Here is a 23,246-nt window from a genome sequence, read left to right on the forward strand (position 1 = left end):
GAGCTAGGGTCCATGTTTTTCACCTCACATTTCCCTCATTACATGAGTGACTCCTTCTTCATATGGTTAGTAAAGGATTTTCTGCAGCTCTTGGGGCACCTGGGTGGTTCAACTGGTTAAGTATCTGCCTTTGGCTCAGGTCATGATTCCAGGGTCCTGGTATTGAGCCCAAGTCTTTGGGTTTTCCTGCTTAGCATGGGGTCTGCTTCTCCCTCTGCCCCTCCCCTCCACTCATGTTCTCTCTCTCAAATAAATAAATAAATAAATCTTAAAAAAAATAGAAGAATTTTCTCCAGCTCTGAAGACATAAACTTGAGAGCATGATATTGTCTATTGGAAAGAGTGGTATAGTTCAGAATGATAGATAAAGAAGGTCCCCCTACTATGGCCAAGGCCTTGGAAATGCCTGAAGACTCCAAGAAATGACAGAGAAGACAGGGAGTCCCTTAATTTGAGTCAAGCCACGGAAGATGTTGTGGGTCAGGGTTGGTGTTTTAACTATGATCACTAAATCTCTCTTTTAACCCGACTTCCACTTTTCCATCATCAGCTACATCTACAGCCAATTGAAACTCCTTTCAAACTCCTGATACATAGCATGACATTTTCAGTTATAGTGACTTCACCTAGAATACTCCTTTATGGGGTCTTACTTCTCTTTCCTCAATGATATGCTTTCTCACATAGCCATACCTATTGGTCCCCTGTCAACTGTTCTCTCAGGAAGAATAAAAATTATTTGGATAAAAATTAGAAAAAGTAATTTCAATGACAATGTACAAGGAACTGTCAGACTTCATGAAGACATGAAATAGGTATTTGTTTACTCACTCATTCATTCTTTCAGTTTGACAAATCTTTGCTGAGTGAGCACCCACTCCTCATACCCAAATCATATCTCTTTTTCAAAGACCAGCACAACTATTCTGTCCTTTGTAAATCCCTCCCTAATTCCTCACCTGTAAGTAATAAATGCTTCTCATAAAGCAGCTATTTATTGTCTATATTTTGCCACCAAGCATCCCCCCCAGGAGAGAGTGAATTCCCAGAGTAGTATTTTTCAGAGAAAAATAGGAAGAAAAGAGAACACATAATACTTTGCCATTTTTAAATGGGATGAAATCAGATTTACTGGTATCTTACACCAAATTCTTAGTCTCAGTATAAAATTTCATATGCAAAAATTATGAGGTGATGATTTAATTGACTCTTACTTTTTTTTTTTTCCTCATGAAGGATTTCAAGCCATCAGCATTTGGCAGCCAGGACCATTCCATTTACCCTCTGGTTCTGGAAAAGATATTTGAAAACGCAGCAGCATGCAAAGCCAGGGTTGTTAAAACCATCATTTCCCTAAGGGATATCAGAAATCCTAAGGGGAAATATTTACAGGGAGAATCTGTTTTCTTTTTGGAATTTATAGATTTTATTTATTTTTCTCTTTTACATGTCTCACCCTTGCCCCATCCCACGTGGCTAGAAGACAGATCTGCTTGTCTTTCCACTGTTGAATCCATCGTTCAGTAGCTGACTAAGTCTGTGCCTATTTAAGTAGATGTCTTTCAGTTAATCAGAGTTTGCTAACAGATTCTCAACATTGTCATTAGTTTATTTTTGTTTTTAAATGCTTTAGAGTAACCTTTAAGCTCCAATTTAATCAAACTCTTTGAAACATAGTTACCTGGAGAGTGCTATATTTTTTAACCAGCTACCATAATTTTTAACAACTCAGTGACCTAATAAATACCACCCATTTTGAGTTAAGTGTTCTTTCTGTGCATTACCACATCACTCTCTTTGGCACTTAACTCACTGTCTGATTAATGTCTGCTATTTTTTTAAGGTTTTATTTGTTTATTTGTGAGAGACACAGAGAGAGAAAAGCAGAGATATAGGCAGAGGGAGAAGCAGGCTCAATGCAGGGAGCCTGATGTGGGACTCGATTCTGGATCCAGGGATCACACCTTGAGCCAAAGGCAGACGCTCAACCACTGAGCCACCCAGGTGTCCCATTGTATGCTTATTTACTTGTTGTAGCTCTCACACTGCTATAATCTCTTACTATACTGATGCATATTGAGAGACACACTCATCCCTGCGTGCCTCTCATGTACAATCTGTGGCTAGCCCATAGTGACAGTAAGTGTTCCATGAGTGGACAACTACAGGACAGCTTTTCATGGAGTTCTTATTGAGAACCTAAAATGTGCCTAGGAGGCTTATTCACCAGGAATACAATAACCAATCAGAGAGACAGAAACAGCTTTTTGTGAGTTGAGTATACCTTGAAATTAAAAAAGAGAAGATGGTTCTCTTGTTATTCTACAAATGAATTCTTGTCTTTCCTTCCTCCGTTCCTCCCTGCCTCCCTCCTCCTCTCCTTTCTTTCCTTACTTTCTTTCCCTTTCTCTTTCTTTTTCTTTCTTTCTTTCTTTCTTTCTTTCTTTCTTTCTTTCTTTCTTTCTTTTCTTTTCTTTTCTTTTCTTTTCTTTCTTCTTTCTTTCTTTCTTTCTTTTTCTTTCTTTCTTTCTTTCTTTTCTTCTTTCTTTCCTTCTTTCTCTCTCTCTCTCTCTTTATTTTCTTTTCTTTCTTTCTTTCTTTCTTCCTTCCTTCCTTCCTTCCTTCCTTCCTTCCTTCCTTCCTTCCTTTTTGTTCTTTCTTTCTCAAAACCTCTTAGTCTCCTGTATGCTGTTAAAAAAACAGCATACTTAGGGTATCCCTGGGTAGATCAGCGTTTAGCGTGTGCCTTCCACCCAGGGCGTGATCCTGGAGTCCCGGGATCGAGGCCCACATTGGGCTCTTTGCATGGAGCCTGCTTCTCCCTCTGCCTGTGTCTTTGCTTCTTTCTCTCTGTATCTCTCATGAATAAATTTAAAAAAAAATCTTAAAAAAAATTCAGAATTCTATGTCCAGAGAACCAATGGAGAACTCAATGGGTGTCAAATGGGTGATTGTAATCATGTGACAGAAGTACTATGAGAAGTCCAGAGATCTATCTGCATGTGAAATTTGGTTGTTCATGGCAAACACAGCAGAGGAAACAATGCTGAAGCAAACTACTAAAGATAAAGAAGAAACAATCAGGCAAAGATTTGGAAGGATAATTTCCCCAGAAAAGGAACACTATAAACTCAAAGAGTAGAGAGTGAATAGAACTGAGGCAAAATGTAACCAGACCACATTTAGAAAGTTACAGAATGATGAGAAGGGAGTCTGGGCAGGTAAACCGGGACCAGTCAGGCAGGAGTTGGTGAGTCATTTAAGGAATTTGAACTTTTTCCTCATACCAAAGTGGGAGCCTTTGAAAGTTTAAATGAGAGAAGGAGAAGATCAGATTTGTATTTTAGAAAGATCATTTTGGCTTCAGTGTGATAAGTAGATTAAGGGGAGCAGGAGTTCACAAGAAAGTTCCCCACAATTATTTTCTTTGTGCATTTAGACATTATGCCCTTCATGCACATTGTGTGCTTGCACGCATGCAGGGACACATATATACAGAGCTCTCTCAGAATTTCACTTATTTAAATTATATAAATCAAATTCACTGGTGTCATTAACAGACCTTCTTCCATGATTAAGCCCTTCTTTGATGGAAATATTTCTTTATTCAGAAAATTGTGATAAACCTAGACTTTTGCTTACTTTCTCATTCTGCTTCCATTTCTGTTTCTTCAAAACACATGCATACCATATGTTTGTTTTTGAAAATTAGAAAACAAGATAAAAAATAACAATTATTAAATCTTAAACTAAGTCCCCTGACTGTGTCTGAACACCCCTAATATGAACATTTTGTGCATTAAAATTTTTCTCGTGAATTTCTGTTGCATAAGTGGAATCATACCATACATAGTGTTATGCAGTCTGCTTTTTTTCTTTCAAGACTATATTATGAACATCTTTGCATGTTTTATTATTCTCAGTGGGTGTATAATATCCTACCATATGATCGTGCTATAATTTAGTCCATCCCTGTTGTTAGAAACGTCACTTTTAATTTGATCAGATCAGTTTATATGGAATCTTAGAAATTCTGCTTCACAAGATTAAGATGACATTTCCCAGGCATACTTCTCTGGTATTACGGGGTTTTAGCATTTTTCAGGAACTTTACCAGCTAATTAAAATAATACCAGGATAGTATGTTCTCTTTGGGAGTTTCCGAGTGACAAAAACTTTTTTATTTATGATAAAAGGAAAGGAGATACTTAGAGGAAAAGAGTCTTGGTCAAACTCCTTTTCGGAATAAACCAAAATAGGAGGTTTAAGTACCATAAATAAAAACAGATGTGCCACTCTAGAATGCCTACAAGAGAAGATTCATTTGCCCTAAAATTTTTGGTCATATCCTAAGAAATAATAAGAGAAAGCAGGTATTTTAATAATAATTAAATAATAAATAATCAATTATTATTAACATTAATAAATATTAAAAATAATTAATATTAAATAATAAATAATCAATTATTTTATTATTATTTTTAATCTTATTTCCCATTCTATTTTAATGTCAAAGGGTGTACTGAGGTAATGTCATGATACCTTCATGGAGCAAACCTGAATTAAAAGAGTGCCCTGGTTAAGTTACTAGCTCTGTCTCTCTCACTAGAGAGAATATAGCAGAGAGTAAGGGCCTGAGTTCTGGTGTAAGACATCATTGGGTTTAGAGTCAGATTCAATTACTTACACGGTTTTTAGTTTTCTCAATTGTAAATGAAGTTACTGACTTCTACCTCACTGTTATTTTTATTTTTAAAATGTGCTGGATTAGTTTGCTAAGGCTGCTATAAAAAAACAAAAAACAAAAAACAAAAAACAAAACCACAGACCGGGTGGCTTAAACAACAGGAATTTATTTTTTCACAGTTCTAGAGGCTAGAAGTTCAAGATCAACGTGTCTGCAGGATTGTTTTTTTCTCTCCTTGGCTTGCAGATGGTTGTGTCCTGGCTGTGTCCTCACATGGTCTTTTCCTCTGTGTGCCTAGTGAACCTGGTGTCTTTATGTCCTAATCTCCTTTTCTTATAAAGACATTAGACTGGATTAGGTCCTACACTCAAGGTCTCATATTAACTTAATTATCTCTTTAAAGGTCCTATCTCCAAATACAGTCACATTCAGAGGTACTTGGGGTTAGGGTTTCAGCACATGAATTTTAGGGAACACGGTTCAGCCCACAACATGTGATGACATATGTAAGGCATTTATTTCAGGTCTCCGGCACACTATATGCTCAATATGGTACCAACTATTAGTATTTAGCTTCTCTGAGCTTCCTTTTTGTCATGGTAAAATTGGGATATTGTTATTTGCCCAATGTGTATATATGATGATGACCTGAGATAATTTATGTTGACTTTCTTTGTAAAATAACCGGTAGAGGACTCTCGTTTATTTTAGGTATACAATACATACTTCCTTCCTTCCCTTTGAAGAATATGCACATTGCACCCAGGCATTTGCTCTTAGCTTCTTTTCCATGAGAGCAGGGAGTTAGAATAGTAGGATTTAGCCTCCCTTTGGCCTCCCTTTTATTCTTGCAGGTCTCAGCATCCTTTGTTCTTTGAATAAGAAAACACATGGTTAATAATTGCTAATTTATAGAATCATTCTCATAGAGACTTCTGCTCACGTGAGGGAAGGGGCAAAGATCAATGGAAATACAACAGACTCTCTGCTTTGCGGTTTACAGATAGAGGCAAGGGAGTTCTTCTAGTGCCTCATGGGTGTTTTCAAATGAAAAGAGTGAAAGCTGCTTAGATTATTTTGTAATAGGACCACGTGTATCTCTGGGTAGAAAGAGTAGAGGTGGCAACTCCCATATGGAAGGCTATGTTCATTTTAATGACTTGGCTGAGATTTCTTTCTGGTTGAAAACTGGACTTGCCATGGAGTCTGTAAAACATAAAAGGCTTTAGATTAACAGAAAGTGGGTCTTCCAGAAACCGGATATGTGGCAGTTTAGCATTTTACTGGCATGCCTAACCAACTACTCTGGGCATGTGAGTATGTGACCTGGTTCCATTAACGCTTGGGATTCAAGACCAGTTGGAAATTGGAATGTAGAGAGTAGGTTGTTCTGGCATCTGCTGCTTGGTAGGATTGATTTAATTTATCTGTCTCATAGGCCGTCCTGTGTTACTAGTATAATTTAGTAATGTAGACTTACTCCTCTACAGTGGAGTGACATAGTGATGTTTCTGGAAGGTAGTTTCCAAAGATTCCGGTTACTTCAGTGCTCTGAAATTTTCACATAAGACAATATGTGCTTATTAGCTCCAAGCCCACATGAGTTTGGCCCCAGCTTGCTTTTTAAGCATCCTCGGCTACTCTAAACTTCACTCTAAACACTCCCCACGAACTAAACCTTTTATACGAATTACACTTTTTTTGATACACCATTCCTGGCACCTATGCCAGTTGAAATCCCATCGTTTTAAGCTCCATTATAAATGCCATATTTGTAAGATCTCCATAAAGATGTTCTAGATCCCAAACCACTTATTTAGAAGTGCTTTTTCCTACTTTGAATCCTTAAACTGTTTGTTTTTACTTCTTTTGTGGTCCCTTACTCCACCCTGAATTATAGGTATTTTTTTCTGGTTTCACACCCTTTCCCCAAAATAGCTACGAAAAAGCAAGAATTATCTCAGTTTTCTCTCCACCATTCCTATCTACCCAATACCCAGCACAGGCCCCTCATTGAATGTTGGTCAGGTTGAACTGAAAGACAAAGAGTAGCCTGAAGCCTCAAAATTCCTAGAAAAACAAAGCTTACAGTACCCTCTGCAGACAAAGTGGGAACATTGGACTCCATTTACAGAAGATCATAGTGGCACTCTTTTCTTAGTACAGACCAAACATCCAGCTGCTAAACTACAATATAACATTTCCAGGGGAAGGAAGCCAATGTAAATTCACAGTATGTGTTAAGTCAAAATCAGAAAGCCTGAGTTTTTTAAACCACTGAATATAATTTTACAGTCTATTCGATATGATTTTTCTAGGCTGTGTTTCAATTCAAACCAGTCTCTTCATTTGAACAGTCTCACAGTTCTCTTCTATACTCATTAGCCACTTTGCAGCATTAATTTGTCTTATTCTGGGTGGCATGGAGAAAGGTATTCTTTTATGACTTTGAGACGGGTATATTATGGGTGTGAGTTTTTTATATGCACTGGTTCAATATGGTATGTTCTTTATTTTCCTGCTGAATGAGGAGAATTGGCCACTTACTCTCAGACACAATGAAGTTTCCTAGAAAAATCAGTAACTTTGGAGTTAGAAGACTAGGTTATGGAGTCCAGCACTTCTCTTAGAATCCATGTGGTCCTAAGAAAAATTTCTCAATTTGTATTTTAGCTGTCTTGTTTACATAAGTATAACAGAGGAGGGAGCCTTATACCAAATTATGTCTAAGGACAATTTCAGTCTTATTAGCATTTTGGGATTCTGGGATCACTTTGGTGATGATTTTACAACTAAAGCCATTCTTTCATCAAAATTAATGAAGTTTACCCAGAGTGTGTGTGGGGGTGTATGTGTGTATATATACAAGAAAGTAGAGTCTCAGACAAGTTACTAGTCTTTTGAGCCACTCTGAGGCAGAGGGATGGTTCTTTGATCAAAAAATTTTGAAAAATGTAGAATACAGTATCCAAATTCATGGGAATTAACAATCATAGTAATTGAAAGTCTAAAAACTCTTACCCTAAATAGAAATGTTTAACTTTTAACACAGTTTATTTTACACTTAGTTCACTATAAAAACTTTTTTTGTTCTTTTATTAAGTCTTAGGACATTCCAAGAAAATACACTTCTTAGCAAGGGTTACTTACAAACCCAAATATATTTTTTTCTGTCGTTCTGGGTTATTCTAAGCCAAGTATATTAATTGTTCATGCTCTCACTCTGGAAAGACTGGAAGTCTCACTTTCTGTGGGCTAAAGACCTCAGGTGTGCCTCAGCTGTAGACTTTGCCCAACACTCAAATTCATTAGCTCTCCAGTCAAGGTTCTTCACTGATAAAAAGATGTACTCTTTTGCATGCCTTCCCATTGTATAAAATGTTACCTAGTTCAAAATTAAATTATTGTTTTCTCTATCCCATAACCAACTTTCAGAACTGCTTTTAAAAATTAATGAATTCCATTGCTATTTGTATCATGTTTTAAAAAAATTAAAGATATCTGTAGCTTTTACATTTTCTGGACTGATGCTGTAGACTGTATTGTATCCCTAAAATTAATATGTTGAGCCCTTAACTCTCAATGTGATGACATTTGGAGATAGGGCCTTTGGGATATAATTAGGTTTAGATGAGACCTTGAAAAGTGACTTTAAGAATATTAGTAGACTGGAAATGGTCGAGGAAAGAATATCTGAGTTTGACATTATCTCAGAAGGAACCCTTTTATTGAAAATAAAGAAGAACAAAGACTGAGAAAAAAAAGACAAATGCCCAAGAACCATGGTACGCTACAAAAGGTATAGCACACGTATTCAGAACACCAAAAGAATAAAGAGAGGAAAGGACAAAAGAAATAATGAGTGAGAATTTCCCCCAAATAAATGAAACACCAGGCACAGATCCTGGAAGCACAGAGAACAATGAATAGGATAAATTCAGACAATACAACAGTAAAACAAACTATATCTGGGGATATCATTTCCAAATTACAGAAAATTAAAGGTAAAGAACAAATCTTGAAAAAAACCAGAGGAAGAAACACCTTACTTATAGAGGAATAAAGATGAGCATTACATCCAACATCTCCTCGGAAACTAGGTAAGTAAGAAGATAATGAAGTGAAATATTTAAAGTGTTGAGAAATAAAGACCTAAGATTCTGTACTTTGCAAAATTAGTCTTCAAAAGTGAGAAGAAATACTTTACCAAAAAAACAAAATTTGAGAGTATTTGTTGCCAGTAAACCTGCCCTGCAAGAGATGTTAAAAAAAAGTTCTTTAAAGAGAAGGAATATCATAAATGTCTGAAACTAGGGTCTACATAAAGCAAGGAAGATAGCCAAAGAAGAAATAAGTGAAGGTAAACTAAAAGCTTTTATTTTTCTTCATAATTGCTTGACCAAATAACATTGTGTTCATGATAGTAATAGTGACGATGCATCTGCTTAGGTATGCTTATGTATATGTTATACATATATGTGTGTGCTTAGGTCTGCATATATATAAGTGAAATGATGACAGTGACAATACAAGGTACAGGAGGAAAGAATTGGGATTATTTTGTTATTATAAGGTACCAGCATTTGTTGTCAGCAATAGAGTGTTTTTGAAACTGGACTTAAATTTTTTATAGATGTATATTGTAAACTTTAGGGCAACCACTAAAAACATATCTTAACTGATATGTTAAGGAAACAGAGAAAGTGAAATCATATAAAATACTCAAAGCCGCAAAAGGCAGAAAAAAGAATGGAAGACAAACTTAGGAACAAAGGACCAAAAACAACAGAGGTGGTGGATATTCATCAACCTGTATCAGTAGTCACTTCCAATTTTAATGATCTAAATGCACCAATTAAAAGATAGAGATAGAGTGAATAAAAAAGCAGGAACCAACTATATGTTGTCTAGAAGAAATCCACTTTAAATTTAGAGACATATGTAGATTAAAAGTAAATGGCTGGGGATCCCTGGGTGGCGCAGCGGTTTGGCGCCTGCCTTTGGCCCAGGACGCGCTCCTGGAGACCCGGGATCGAATCCCACATCGGGCTCCCGGTGCATGGAGCCTGCTTCTCCCTCTGCCTGTGTCTCTGCCTCTCTCTCTCTCTCTGTGACTATCATAAATAAAAATTAAAAAAAAATTTTTTTAAAGTAAATGGCTGGAGAAAAGTATATCATGCTAGCATTCATCAAAATAAAGTAGGAATAGCCATATTAGTTTCAAGCAGAGCAGACGTCAGAGCAAGAAAAGTTACCAGGGATAAAAAAAAAAAAAAAAGACATCACATAATGCTAAAGGGGTTAATTCTCTAAGAAGACATAATAGTCCTTAACATGTATGCACGCCATCTCATTCATCATCTCATTCATCAAAAAGTGATAGAACTGCAAAGAGAAATAGATTATTCCACTATTATAGTTGGAGACCTCACTATCCCTCTTCTAGAAATAGACATGCAGCAGATAGGAAAATCCCAGTGAGAGCATAGTGGAACTCAATACCACTATCAGTGAACTAGATATAATGGGAATCTATAGACTACTTCATCTAACACTAGCAGAATACACATTCTTCTCAACTTCTGTGGAAGATTCACCAAGATAGATAGACCACACTCTGGGACATAAAAGATACCTTTATCATTTAACCAAGCGGGATTTATTTCAGGTATGCAACAATGGCTCAACAATAAAAAATCAGTTATTGTAATCTATCACATTAACAGGCTAAAAAAGACAAATTACATGATCATATGAAGCATTTTTAAAATTCAGCACCCATTCATTATAAAAATTCTTAGTAAATTAGGAAGAGAGAGAAACTTCTACAATTTGATAAAATATATCTTTCAAAAACCTACAGCTGACATCGTTCTTAATAGAAAATTGAAGCTTCTTCACTAAGCTCAGGTACATGCAAGGATGCCTCCTCTCACTACGTATATTTAACTTCTTACTGGAAGTCGTTGCTAATGCAATAAAGCAAGGCAAGGAAATAAAAGGTATGTGATTGGGAGGGAAGAGATAAAACTGTTCACAGATGCCGTGATCATCTATTTAGAAAATAAGAAAGAACTGGCAAAAAATTTCCTGGAACTGATAAATGATTACAGCAAGGTTGCAGGATACAAAATTAATATACAGAAGTCAATCACTTCCCTCGATACCAGCAATGAAAAAGTGATATTTTAAATTTAAAAACACAACATTTACATTAGCACCCTACAAAATGAAATACTTTGGTATGATTATAACAAAACATGTATAAGATACAGATGAGAACTACAAAACTTTGATGAGTGAAATCGAAGAACAACTAAATAAGTAGAGATTCTGTGTTCCTAGGAAAAGAAGACTCAGTACTGGTAGTGAGTTGGGAAGATGTCAGTTCTATAGATTCAGTATGATCCCAATCCAAAATCCTAACAGTTTATTTCACAGATGCACACAAACTGATTCTACTCTTTATGTGGAGGGGGAAAAGATTCAGAAGAGCCAATACGATATTGGTGAAGAAGAACAAAATGGAAGACTAACATTACCCAACTTCAAGACCTACTATAAAGTTACAGTATTCAAGACAGTGCAGTATGGCAAGGGGATAGACATATAGATTAATAGAGCAGAATAAGGAGCCTAGAAATAGACCCATATAACCACAGTCCACGGATCTTTGACAAAGGACCAAAGGCAATACAATGGAACAATGTAAATGTCTCCAACAAGTAGTGCAGGAAAAATGACATTCACAAGCAAAAAATGAGCCTACATGCAGAACTTATGTCCTTCACAAAAACTAACTCAAAGTTGATCACAGACCTGTAAAACTTGTAGAATATAACGTAGATGAATTTGGATATGACAGTATGTTTTGGACACATCAAAGGAACCATCCATGAAAGAAATAATTGAAGGCCGGACTTCATGAAAATTGAAAATTTCTGTTCTGCAAAAGATGATGTCAAGAAAATTAGAAGACAACAGTCTAGGAAAAAATATTTACAAAAGGCACATTTGAGATAAAGAGTTGTTATCCAATATGTAAAGGAACTATAAAAATTTAAAAATAAGAAAGCAACCAAATTAAAAAATGGGCCAAAACCCTAACAGGCATATCACACAGATGCTAAATACATATCTGAAAAGAATCTTCCACATCATATGTTGTCAGGGAAATGAAAATTTAAGCAACACCACAACACATCTTTTCCTAGAATACCAAGTCAAGACACCTTGGCTTGGTGTTCAAAGACCCCTTCCCCCACCCCCCCCAGCACAGCCCTGTTCATCCTTCTTCCCCATTACTCTGTAATCTAGATCTTGCATATGAACTGCATTAGCCAAATGACTCGTCTATAGAAACATGAATCATTCTCATTTCTCCCTGCTCGCTCCATCTGCATCTGAGATGAGACATCCACATGGTTTTCATTCTTCATGACCCAGTCTCAGTCCCACATTTCAGAGAGGCCTGCCCTGAGCCTCCCAGGTTACCGTGATTTCAAATTTCTCTCAATTTCTATAGCATTGCATTGCCTGTTACCCACTTACCCTGCCCTCTAATCCTGTAGACACTTAGTTCTTGATATTAATAGTTCGTATATGTATCCTTGACCTACTGGGCTGTATTTAATAGATGATCAGGGACCATACTGCAAATATTTTACATCCTCTCAGGACATCTATCATAGTTCTTTCAGAGGCAGAGGTGATCAGCAAACACTTGTCACATGGACCATATATGCATGAATTCACCTTGACTTTGAAATAACAGGTATTAAAATCCCAAATGTGTGTTTGTGAACATTTTAATAAAAGACTTTGATTTTAACCACAGCCCTGCTATTAGTTTTCTGCACACCTCCTTTTTCCACTTGAGGCAGTGGTACTAAATGATTTCCAGCCGTGGTTATCTATGGCTAATGGGAATTAGTATTCACAGACAATGCAAGTGCCACAAAAGTAACCCAAGAATTGATGCTCCCTGATAAGTTCTGTAAATAAGTGAATTTTCTCTAAGCTTTAACCTCCTCAGACATTCAGATGGACTGGAACTTCTTTCCAGTACCGTCTGTTGGCTGAGGTACAGAGAAAATGCTTGTGTTTATATTTAACTTGCGTATATGGCAGGGATATTTAATTTACAATACGGCCTGAAGGTTATTGCTGTGGCTGAATGCTTTAAAAAGTGCAGGTGTGATGCCAGAGGAGCTTATGGAACACTGAAAGAACTCCATCATCAAAACCACCCCTTTAATAAGAGCATGTGGCCTGTCAGGTTAGGAACACCCATTAGTCAGCTTGATAGGTTGAAAACCTGAAGGGACTGTAGTCCCTCCTTGAAGTCCCCTCCAAGAGGGGTCTTTGGAGTGAAACTCCCTCTGGCTTGCAGCCATGGTACATTCCTTTATTTGAGATCAAGTAAATGTTTTGAAATACATTTTGAAGTAAATCTCCCCACCCTTCTTGGGGCTAGAGAGAGTTTGTATTTCAAAGAGGAATGTGGCATATTTATACCAAAAAGGTACAAGTGGAAAAGCTTTTGATTTGCTTGTTTGCTTTTCTTATATTTCTCACAGTGGAGTGGTTTGGGTGGAATGTTAAATTTGTTTCAAAAACACAAAGTAGAAAGGAGACGTTGGAAATTAGAATGATGGCATTTTTTTCTACAGGGTCACTAAACTCCGAAGCTCTCCCCAAATCATCAGTTTTGTCAGGCTATGTCCAATGTTATCCTAGCACTTTTAACAAGGCAAGGCCATATTTATTACTTCTTTTCCCTGTGTGCCTCCCCCCAAAACCATTCAGGAAACAGGGGCACTTAGGAGAGAAACAGGAAGTAAACCTGCACTTTGATTCTCAACCCTGGGGGCTCCCATCCCTTTTTTGCCCATGACAAGTATTTAATGCCCATCGCTTTGTTATTTCACAAAACAATGTTGCAGGCACTCAAAAAGGCTTGGAAATTCTTTATTTCTTTTTTCCCATATTCTCAAGAGCAGAAAAATCAGTGCCAAGTCTATCTTAAGCTATTTCACTGTTGATTTTTTTTTTCACTGTTGATTTTTAAAGGATATCTCAGAAGCGGAAAGCCCAAATCCATAGTTAATTGCCATTTTGCAATCATATTTGACAAATTACGTCAAACGATTGCAACTTTGTACAGTTCGGGAAGGGGGAATGTGCTCTGGCTGCTGCTGACCGCAAAGATAGGACTCTGGTAGTGAGCAATTAAGGGGCTGGCTGTTGGCTCCAGGGAAGTGATGGCCAGCTAGAACTTTTTTAATGGGTCACTAGGGAAAGACAACATTCATCCCCATTTATCATGATGAAAACCAGGCAGAAGCAAAGCATGAGTGAACTGTTAGGACAACAAATTTGTTTTCATACTGGGAAGTTCATTAAAGGCCACTCAGGCTATCCAACACTTGCTTCTGCATGGTGCCACTGCTCATTGTTTGGATCATAATGTGCCCTTGTAAATAATGATCAAGTACCTCTGCCCTGGGCCCGAGGTGAGGTAGGGGATTCATCTTCTAGTTCTTTGAAGAATTTCAAAAGGAAATGAGTAGTCCCTCAATACGTGATCATTTTTTATTACTTTCACTTTTATTATTAGTACTATTGTGAAGCGCATTGCAAACTATACAACGATATACATTCTGAATGGTAAATTCTGAATAATAACTTCACGAATAAGATCATGCTCATCAATGTGGAAGTCACAAAGGAGAGGAAACCAGTTCTGGGCTCACCAAGGGGGACATTGGATTTCTGTTTATTTCTTATAATCAGATACAACTAAGATTCTTAACCGGTTAAAGGGATGGCTACTACAGTAGTCAAAGTTTGCTGGCAAAACTGGAATGTGAAATGAGTGACATCTGCCTTTCAAAGAAATTTCTGAGGAGGATTACAGCTGTGTTTCCAAAAACAGTAGCAGGAAGCAAATGTCAGACGATCTTGGCCCAAACCTTCTTTTCGGTAACCATTAGTCATCCTCAGACACCTCAAGGGAGACTTCTGGACAATACTGCAGAGGTTAAGATGCCTGCCCAGTTATTCAACCTTCCCCTGTCCTAATGTTTAGAACCAAAAACAACAGTAACATACCAATAAGCCACACACGCTAGTTTCTTTGGCTCCGTGGCAGAGACGACTTGCCCACATTCCATCACTAAGACAGTTCTCTCTCCTTGCCAGTGAGCATCCAAGTCTTGGCTGTCCTCTTGTTAGGAAGTTAGACAATACAGTCCACAGATGGCTCAAGGGATTTTGTCCAATTAAGCGCACACGTATTTTTTTGGCTAATATTTTGAGGTTTTCTTCTTTTTTCAGAAACTTCAAGGAGTTGTTGTTTTAAACAGTCTCTAATCTGACATGGTATGTTTAAAAGTTCTGCTTCTTCACTTTAATGTTTTCCTTATCCTGAAAGATGGTTTTCATTTAGATAAGAGAACCTTCTAGCCATCTTAGCTGATAGGATCTATTGTTGCACTGAGCTCATGAGCTTAACCTAATTTGTCAGTGGCTACTCACCATTAGTGTTGAATGTTAAGTTGTAAACATCAACTTGAAACTTAGCAGTGTTTAGAAAGAGCAGGAGATTGTTAATCAAGTCCAGGACTATAAGTAAATGAAGGAAAGAGTGTAAGGAGTTTGGCAAAAATAACTAACAACTAACTAACTAACTAACTAACTAACTAACTAACTAAATAACTAAATAAATAAATAAAATGCTTTTAAAATACACATTCTTTCTTTCCAACTTACTCCACAGAGAAAATATTACGCTTTAGATATATCATTTCCCATCTAATCCTTAAAAAATAGCATTTTGAAAGTTATAAATATTTCATTATATCCATGACTACATTTTAGACTAATATTCCATAAATTCAAAGATAAGTTCATTTTCTACATAGCATGGACACCTAACTTGTGAATTAATATGCATTCTGTAAAGCTAGAAATTTCTAAATTCTCTATATCAGGATGTAGGAAAAAATTTAATTACTAGAAATGTCCCTTACTTACAGGGGTTTATCTTTTTTTTCTTAAATATTTTCTTTATTTATTCAAGAGAGACACAAAGAGAGAGAGAGGCAGGGACACAGGCAGAGGGAGAAGGAGGCTCCCTGTTGGGAGCCCGATGTGGGACTTGATCCCAGGACCCTGGGATCATGCCCTGAGCCAAAGGCAGACACTCAACCACTGAGCTGCCAGGCCATCCTAGGGGTTTATCTTTTGAATTACCTAAAGTAATTATTTATATCTTAGAATTTTGAAATGGAATAAAAACAAAGTCAAAGAAAAAAGGGAAGTATGCCAGCTTCAGCTTGCTATACTAGAAACCCAGCGTAATTTAGTTACTGTCTATGAGAATAAAATTTAGCTCTGAGCTTCATGGTAGCCAAGACAAAAACAGCAATGCACTATATTTTGCAGTCCTCAGTGTCTGGTAAAATTAACTTTATAAATTTGTCAAGAGAAACAAGCACTTAATTCCTATAACTGAATTATAAAAATAATTCCACGTATGAATCTTTTTATTAGTTTTGTCAATTACATTAAAGGATAGTAACATCACAGAAATTGTGAAATAAGAATGTGAAGTTGTTTTTCATATAGCTATTTTTGGCTCTCAAAATTTGACTACATTATTTGGAAATATGTATGAATTTTCTAAAATAAAACCAAATTCTCAGTAAACAGCCTGGTCTTTACTGTAATTCATAGGATTAGCTTAATCCAGTAGTTTAAAAACTGCTTTCAAATATTGTTTTGAAACTTAATAGATCTTTGTTTTAAGGATATTCTGTTGGGATCCCTAGGTGGCTCAGCAGTTTAGCACCTGCTTTCGGCCCAGGGCATGATCCTGGGGTCCCAGGGTCAAGTCCCAGCCTGCTTCTCCCTCTGCCTGTGTCTCTGCCTCTCTCTCTCTGTGTCTCTCTGAATAAATAAATACTTTTTTTTAAAAAAAAAAGATATTCTGTTAATATGTTATTCAATTTTTTTAAAGATTTTTATTTTATTTATTTAGAGAGACACAAAGAGAGAGGCAGAGACATAGGCAGAGGGAGAAACAGGCTGCTTGTAGGGAGCTCGATGCCAGACTCCATCCCAGGACCCTGGGGTCATGCCCTGAGCTCAAGGCAGACACACTCAACCACTGAGCCACCCAGGCGTCCCAATATGTTGTTCAATTTTTAAAAGTTATTTATTTATTTGGTTTTGTAAAGAAAAAATAACTAGTTGGCAAACATTTGAGGTAAATTTGGAGAAAAGAGCAGATGCTACAAAAATGTCTAGTGTCACCATTATTAAATAAATAAACAAAAAAACACCAAAAGACAAAAATCCTTACTGCTCCATAAAAGAATATTTATGGTTGATAGCCCATGAATTTTTCAGTTTTTAGTTTGATGCACATGTTATAATCTAGTGCCTTCCTTTCCCTGCAGCTAGTATGTTAATGCTAACTAAAACTTAAAAATTCTGCTGTGGCCTAGAAACAGGATGTCTTCTGTATCCACTTGCTTGCTTATTCTGTGGTAAGAAACCTTATATGGGGTTAAAAATTTAAAGTTGTTATATTATGAAATTTAAGTAAAAAGCTAAGGCAAAAAATACAGCACTTCATCAAAATGTAATGCATGATATTGGATGAATTCCCTATGTTGGGGGGATGAAAGCAGAGAAAGAATTCCCTTCTTTATTGAAAATGTGGATGTTTGAGTAGAAGAGAATGGAAATCACTTATTTTGGGCTTGACGTTTTTACTCTGATTGTATAAAAAGGCTTAAGAAGCTAGAAAGTGATCCTAACTATTCTCTCTCAGAAGTGCAGTGTTCTTTATATTTTTAAGTGTGCTTTAGAATTTCCTTTCTTGCATATGTCTGACAAGCTGTCCTAAATTTCATATTCAGAATATTTGAGCTTTGTATTTCTTTAATTCAGAAGACAGGGAACTTGTATATTTGCTGTAAACTATGTTTGGAAATTGTAGAACTGTTTTCTTTTGTACTGTGTGTCTGAATTGAGAAAGAAGCAAGAATAGGCAAGATGGAAAGGAAGAGAAAGGAATGGAAGAGAGAGGGGGGAAAGGCAGGTTACTGGCCCATTTTTTTTTTTTGAAATGGTTTTTATTTTGAAAGTAAAAGCATTCTCTCTCACCTGAGTTACTGCCATGTTCTCTTGCCTGCTACCAAACATCTGCTCTCCATAGCAGTCTGAATTGTCATTTTATTTATTTTTAAAAAATTTGTTTTATTTAAATTTATTTTATTTTATTTTAGAGAGAGAGAGAGAGAGAGTACGTGTGAGCAGGGGGCAGGACTGAGTGAGAGAGAGGGACAGAATCCCAAGCAGGCTACAGGCTAGTGTGGAGCCCCATATTGTCCAGTCTCACAACCCCAAGACCACGACCTGAGCTGAAATCAAAAGCTGGATGCTTAACCAGCTGAGCCACCCAGGCGCCCCAGAACTGTCATTTTTAAATGTGTATCAGATATTGTTTAAAATTCTTTAAAAGTTTCCCCTTGCACTTAGAATAAACTCTATCTTAGCCTATGAGTGATCTGTCTTTCTCCAGCTCTTCAAATATCTCTTTAGTCTCTGCTCCGCATTAAAAACATGTCAAGACTTTTTCCACTTGACTTTCTTTTGCCAGGAAAGGGCCCTTTCACTTCACTTTCTTTTGCCTGGAATGTTCTTCCTCCCATTCTACTCATGACTGGCTTCTTAACATTTAGGTCTCAGCTGAAAAATATCATTGCTGAGGGACCTTCTTTGACTAATTTATCTAATAGAGTCCTGCTTCCATTCCCACCCCAGCCAGCTCTTACAGTGTCGTTTGTTCATTTATTTCTCCATAGCATTCAGCACAATCTGAAACTAATTTCATTAATGATTTATTTACTTTAGACTTGTCCCCTTCAACGGGGCTATAAGTACCTAGAAAGTAAGGTCTTTGTTGGCTTTGGACATGTAGTTATTCTCATCAGCTATGACAGTGTCTGGCACTAATTCAGTGCACAATAAATACCTGCTGAATAAATGAATGAGTGAAATGAATTTGGGTATGACTGGAACACTGGGCCTTTGTGTATTTTCTTAAATAGGAAGGTGGTAAATTATAAAACATCTAGAAGTTCTTCTAGGGACGTGTGGGTGGCTCATTGAGTTAAATGTCTGACTTTTGATTTTGGCTCAGGTCATGATCTCAGGGTCATGGGAGTGAGCCCTGCATCTGGCTCCGTGCTCAGCATGGAGTCAGCTTGTCCCTCACCCTCCACTCTCCACCCCCCCCCCCCATTCTCTTTCTCTTTCTCTCTCTCAAATAAATAAAATCTTTTGAAAAAGAGCAGTTCTTCTAGAACTTTTCTGGGAAAAGTTTGCATAATGGCAGAGATGAAGATGTTTGGCTAGAAAGTGAGTTGAGGCCAAATCCTGGAGGTTTTGAATGTCACCATACATAGTTTTTGGAATCTCTTTTGTGGTCCATGGATAGCTACTGAGGGTTTCTAAATAGTCAACGTGTCCTTTTGAAATGCTTCTTTATTACTCGCTATGGAAAACCATTAGTGCATCAAAAGAATTTCATTCACTCACCAGTGGACAGAGTAACTTAGAATGTCAGCAGGGTGTTGATTTAATCAGCATTCATTTCTTTTTTTCCATGCAGTATGACTGCCACGTACAGTCCTGCTTCTAGGCTGGCAGGAGAAAATGTTCGCCTTAGTTCTTCACAGCCTGAGATGAAATGACCCAATGCATCTTGAAGGCATTTCTGGCCGGTATTTCTCATATCTCAGGGGGAGTGGTTGGCTCCTTTCTAAATTTGATACCATCTTGTTGTCAAATCCTTTCCCTTTCCTCAGTTGCTCTTTATTTTGCAATTTATTTTTTTGATGTATAGATTTACCCTCTCTTGTGGTTTATTTTAGTTTGGTCTTTTTTTTTCCTTTTTTTTTTTTTTAATTTAAATTTAATTTGCTTTGGTCTTAAAGGAAGTCCAGTGTGGAGCCTTTCAGGGCAGTTGGCTTTTTGTTTGTTTCAGTGAAGTAGTGGGTCAATCCTTCCTTAGCTGAAACTAGTACTTACAAAGCCTTATAATAATCTCCATCGCATAATATGGCATTATATGCAGCATACGCATGTTCACCTGGAGTTTTCCTACCACTTCACATGTATATATCTAATTTCTAAAATAGAATACAGAGATAATCAAGATTCTAGTTAAAATAATGGCTTGTTTTATAGACTTTGGCAGCCAGTTTGAGTTTCCTGAACTGGTTCACAATGATTTAAAAGCCATGGCCAGTTCATGAAAAAATTTTATGGTTTAATTTTAAGTCATGGAATCTTCTTAATATTTATATTGGGGAAGATGATATGCTCAGTACTGGATTATAAATGGGGAAAACATCAAATGTGCAAAAAAAAAATCCAACAGCAGGTGTGGTAAGATCTCAGTAAAGGAACCAACTTGTCAACAGTGACTGACAATTTTCAAGAGCTATTGAATCATATACTTTGCTAATTATCAGTATTGGAAGCTCTCAGTATGAATGATGACTTCAGAGATGTTATTAAACTGACATCCTTTTAGTCCAGTAGAGCTTAAGAAGCATACTCACATGTAATACACTTTTTGATTTGCGTAAGAGATTTACTTGTTAGTTCTTTTTTTCTCCTAAGCTATATCATAGACCTCAATCTGTATGTCAAGTCAGTGAAGACAAACAAAAAGAAGTCTTATGGCCTCTAGTCTCAGAGAGCTCTACTAGAAGAAATGAATATACTCAGGGAGGTGCAATGTACAACAGAGTATGATAGGTGCTCATAGAGAAATAAGGAGAAGATGATATTGCTGTACTTGACTGTAGCGATAGTGTTGAAAAAGGATCTCTTAGAGAGTCAGGAATTAGGCTTAACTTTATGGGATACGTTAGATTTCAACAAGAAAAGACCAAGAGATAGAGGCTCTCTAGATCAGTAGAACAGCCTGAAGAAAAGATGAAGGTGGAAAAGTGAAAAACAGAAGTATTTATGTATGTTCTATCAATTTTAATGGATTGTGCTATAGAACCAGAGTATGTCAGTGCTAATCTGTTTTGTTCATAATTTATAGTTTTACTCTTAGCTGTAGACTGTCTCTACCAACCGCAAAGACTTTATTATATCCTCATAAATTATGTGTCCACAGGAGTTATAGATTATACTGTGATCATTTTTTTCTTTTTCTTTTTCTTTTTTTTTTTTTTTTTTAATTAGTTGCAGAATTGGGGCAGCCTGGGTGGCTCAGCAGTTTAGCGCCACCTTCAGCCCAGGGCGTGATCCTGGAGACCCGGGATTGAGTCCCACATTGGGCTCCCTGCATGGAGCCTGCTTCTCCCTCTGTCTCTGCCTCTCTCTGTGTCTCTCATGAATAAATAAATAAAATCTTTTAAAAAAATAATTAGTTGCCGAAGTAGAATTTAGTGATTCATCAGTTGCATATAACACCCAGTGTTCATTATATCAAGTGCCCTCCTTACTGCCCATCACCCAATTACCCCATCTGCCCACCCACCTCCTCTCCAGCAGCCCTCAGTTTTTTTCCTGGAGTTCAGTGTCTTTTATGGTTTTCTACCCTATTAGTTTTCATCTTATTGTATATTTTCCTTCACTTTCCCAATGTTCATCTGTTTTGTTTCTTAAATTCCGCATATGAGTAAAATCATATGGTATTTTTCTTTCTCTGAATGACTTATTTCACTTAGTGTAATAGTCTCTAGTTCCCTCCACATCATTCCAAATGGCAAGATTACATTCTTTTTGAAAACTTCTTCCAGGTTTACTTGATCAATAAGTGTAGACAGACACTGAACTTAGAACCTACTGTTTTTCCTCTATATCTGTATACTCATTACTGTGTAGATGTCCATACAATTCATATTTAGTGAGTGAGAAGTTGAGAAATTGTAAATTAAAAAAGAAACCACATCCAAAATTAGTGATTTTGACAGCCAATATTATTCTGGGAGCACAGAATTGAGGACAAAGGTAAAAGTGGCAGGGAAACTAATAAGGCAAGACTTAATGAAAAGAAGGCCAGTAGCTAAGAGCATGCAAATTCAACAGGAAAAGGGAAGGCTTTACTATGATTAGACAAAGTAAGGATCTCAGATCTTAAGATAGGGCAATTTATATTTTCTTTGGTGAGGGCTAAGATTATTTGCCATTATTACAAAATGGCAGTAGCTGGGGACTTGGGAATTCAGTACTTATATTTCTTACTAATACCTGAGTGGTAAGATTCAGGCAAGACTAAGTTGAATCTTTTATGCTGTTCCATGATTTTACGTTTACTTTTTAATAACAATGAGTTTTCATGTCTTCATATTCTAAAATAGATCAAACGTATTTGGATTTAAAAAAAGTATTTGGATTTTACCATGAAAAAGTTATTACTGTGAATATTCATTTTTCTGATATGGGCAAACGGATCTGTCTATAAATGTTCTCTCTATGTCTAAAGCACAGAGCAAAACATCTTAAATTGAGTAAATTTAATTCTTTTTGGTAAAATTGCATTACATGGAGAATCTGTGTGGCATAGGAGAAGTCTTTGTAGTGCCTATGTAGTGATTATTAGAAATTCTTCCTTTTGTATTAATTAGAATCTAAATTGTAGGTTTGGAATCAAATATTTCAATCAAAGGAGTGTGATAAAGCATTTTATGTACTGCATTCAGCATTTGTTATGCATTGGAATGTTATTTTGTATTCTTTTGGTTTTTGTATTATTCACATTCTAAAGCCTGATAAATTTGGTGGAGTGGGAGGTATACTCATTCTCATCCTTTGGAATGTCATAGGTTTGTTTATACTCCCTTTGTCAGGATTAAAGACAAAAGGAACAAAAAGAAAAGAGAAAATAAAAGATAAAAATGTTAAAAATATGAATTAGAGGTGGCACAGCATTGGCAGCTTTTTATTTTGATCAATCATGAAACAAACAGAAGCAGAAAGATTCAGCTTCCCAGAAATGCAGATGGTTCAGAAAAGAGTGGGAAAAGAATAAATTTGGAATAGAGCACATTTAGCTATTTTCACTAAAGCCTGAATATCCATGTATCATTTTAGGATCTCTGTTTATTAACCTTCCACTTTGTAGTACAGAGATTGAGTATAGTGAATGTAACCTGGAAGCTGTCCCTGCCACTTTAGCTGTTAGCCCTTGGACTAGTACTGAGCCAGGTTAGAAATGTTTGCCTTCATTTGGGCCTCTTTTTTTTCTCCGTAGCTTAACCAGCTGGAAAAGGCAGTGGAAGCAGCCCATACATTTTTCATGGCCAACCCCGAGCATATGGAAATGCAGCAGAACATCGAGAATTACAGAACAATGGCCGGCGTCGAAGTGCACCAATTGGTAGATCGAGAAGCCAAACCACATCTGGTGAGCACTGAGGATCCTTGCCCTAAGCAGAAGGAGATAGGTATTCCTAAGTTTCACTGGACTCAAAACAGATGCCTGGAAGGGGTATATCAGGTTGATTCTTGATTTCTAATA

At 36.8% G+C, this 23,246-nt stretch overlaps 1 protein-coding gene across 1 annotated transcript in view; it reads left to right on the forward strand.

Annotated features, from left to right (window-relative positions):
• P3H2 (prolyl 3-hydroxylase 2) overlaps positions 1-23,246 on the forward strand; it is a 149,602-nt gene that overhangs the window by 93,248 nt on the left and 33,108 nt on the right. The window contains exon 2 of the mRNA XM_026007357.2: positions 22,980-23,132. Within this exon, the coding sequence (XP_025863142.2) occupies positions 22,980-23,132 (153 nt within the window). The remainder of the gene's footprint in view (positions 1-22,979; positions 23,133-23,246) is intronic.

The sequence above is a fragment of the Vulpes vulpes genome, chromosome 3, assembly GCF_048418805.1.
Source record: "Vulpes vulpes isolate BD-2025 chromosome 3, VulVul3, whole genome shotgun sequence".
Lineage (NCBI taxonomy): Eukaryota > Metazoa > Chordata > Mammalia > Carnivora > Canidae > Vulpes > Vulpes vulpes.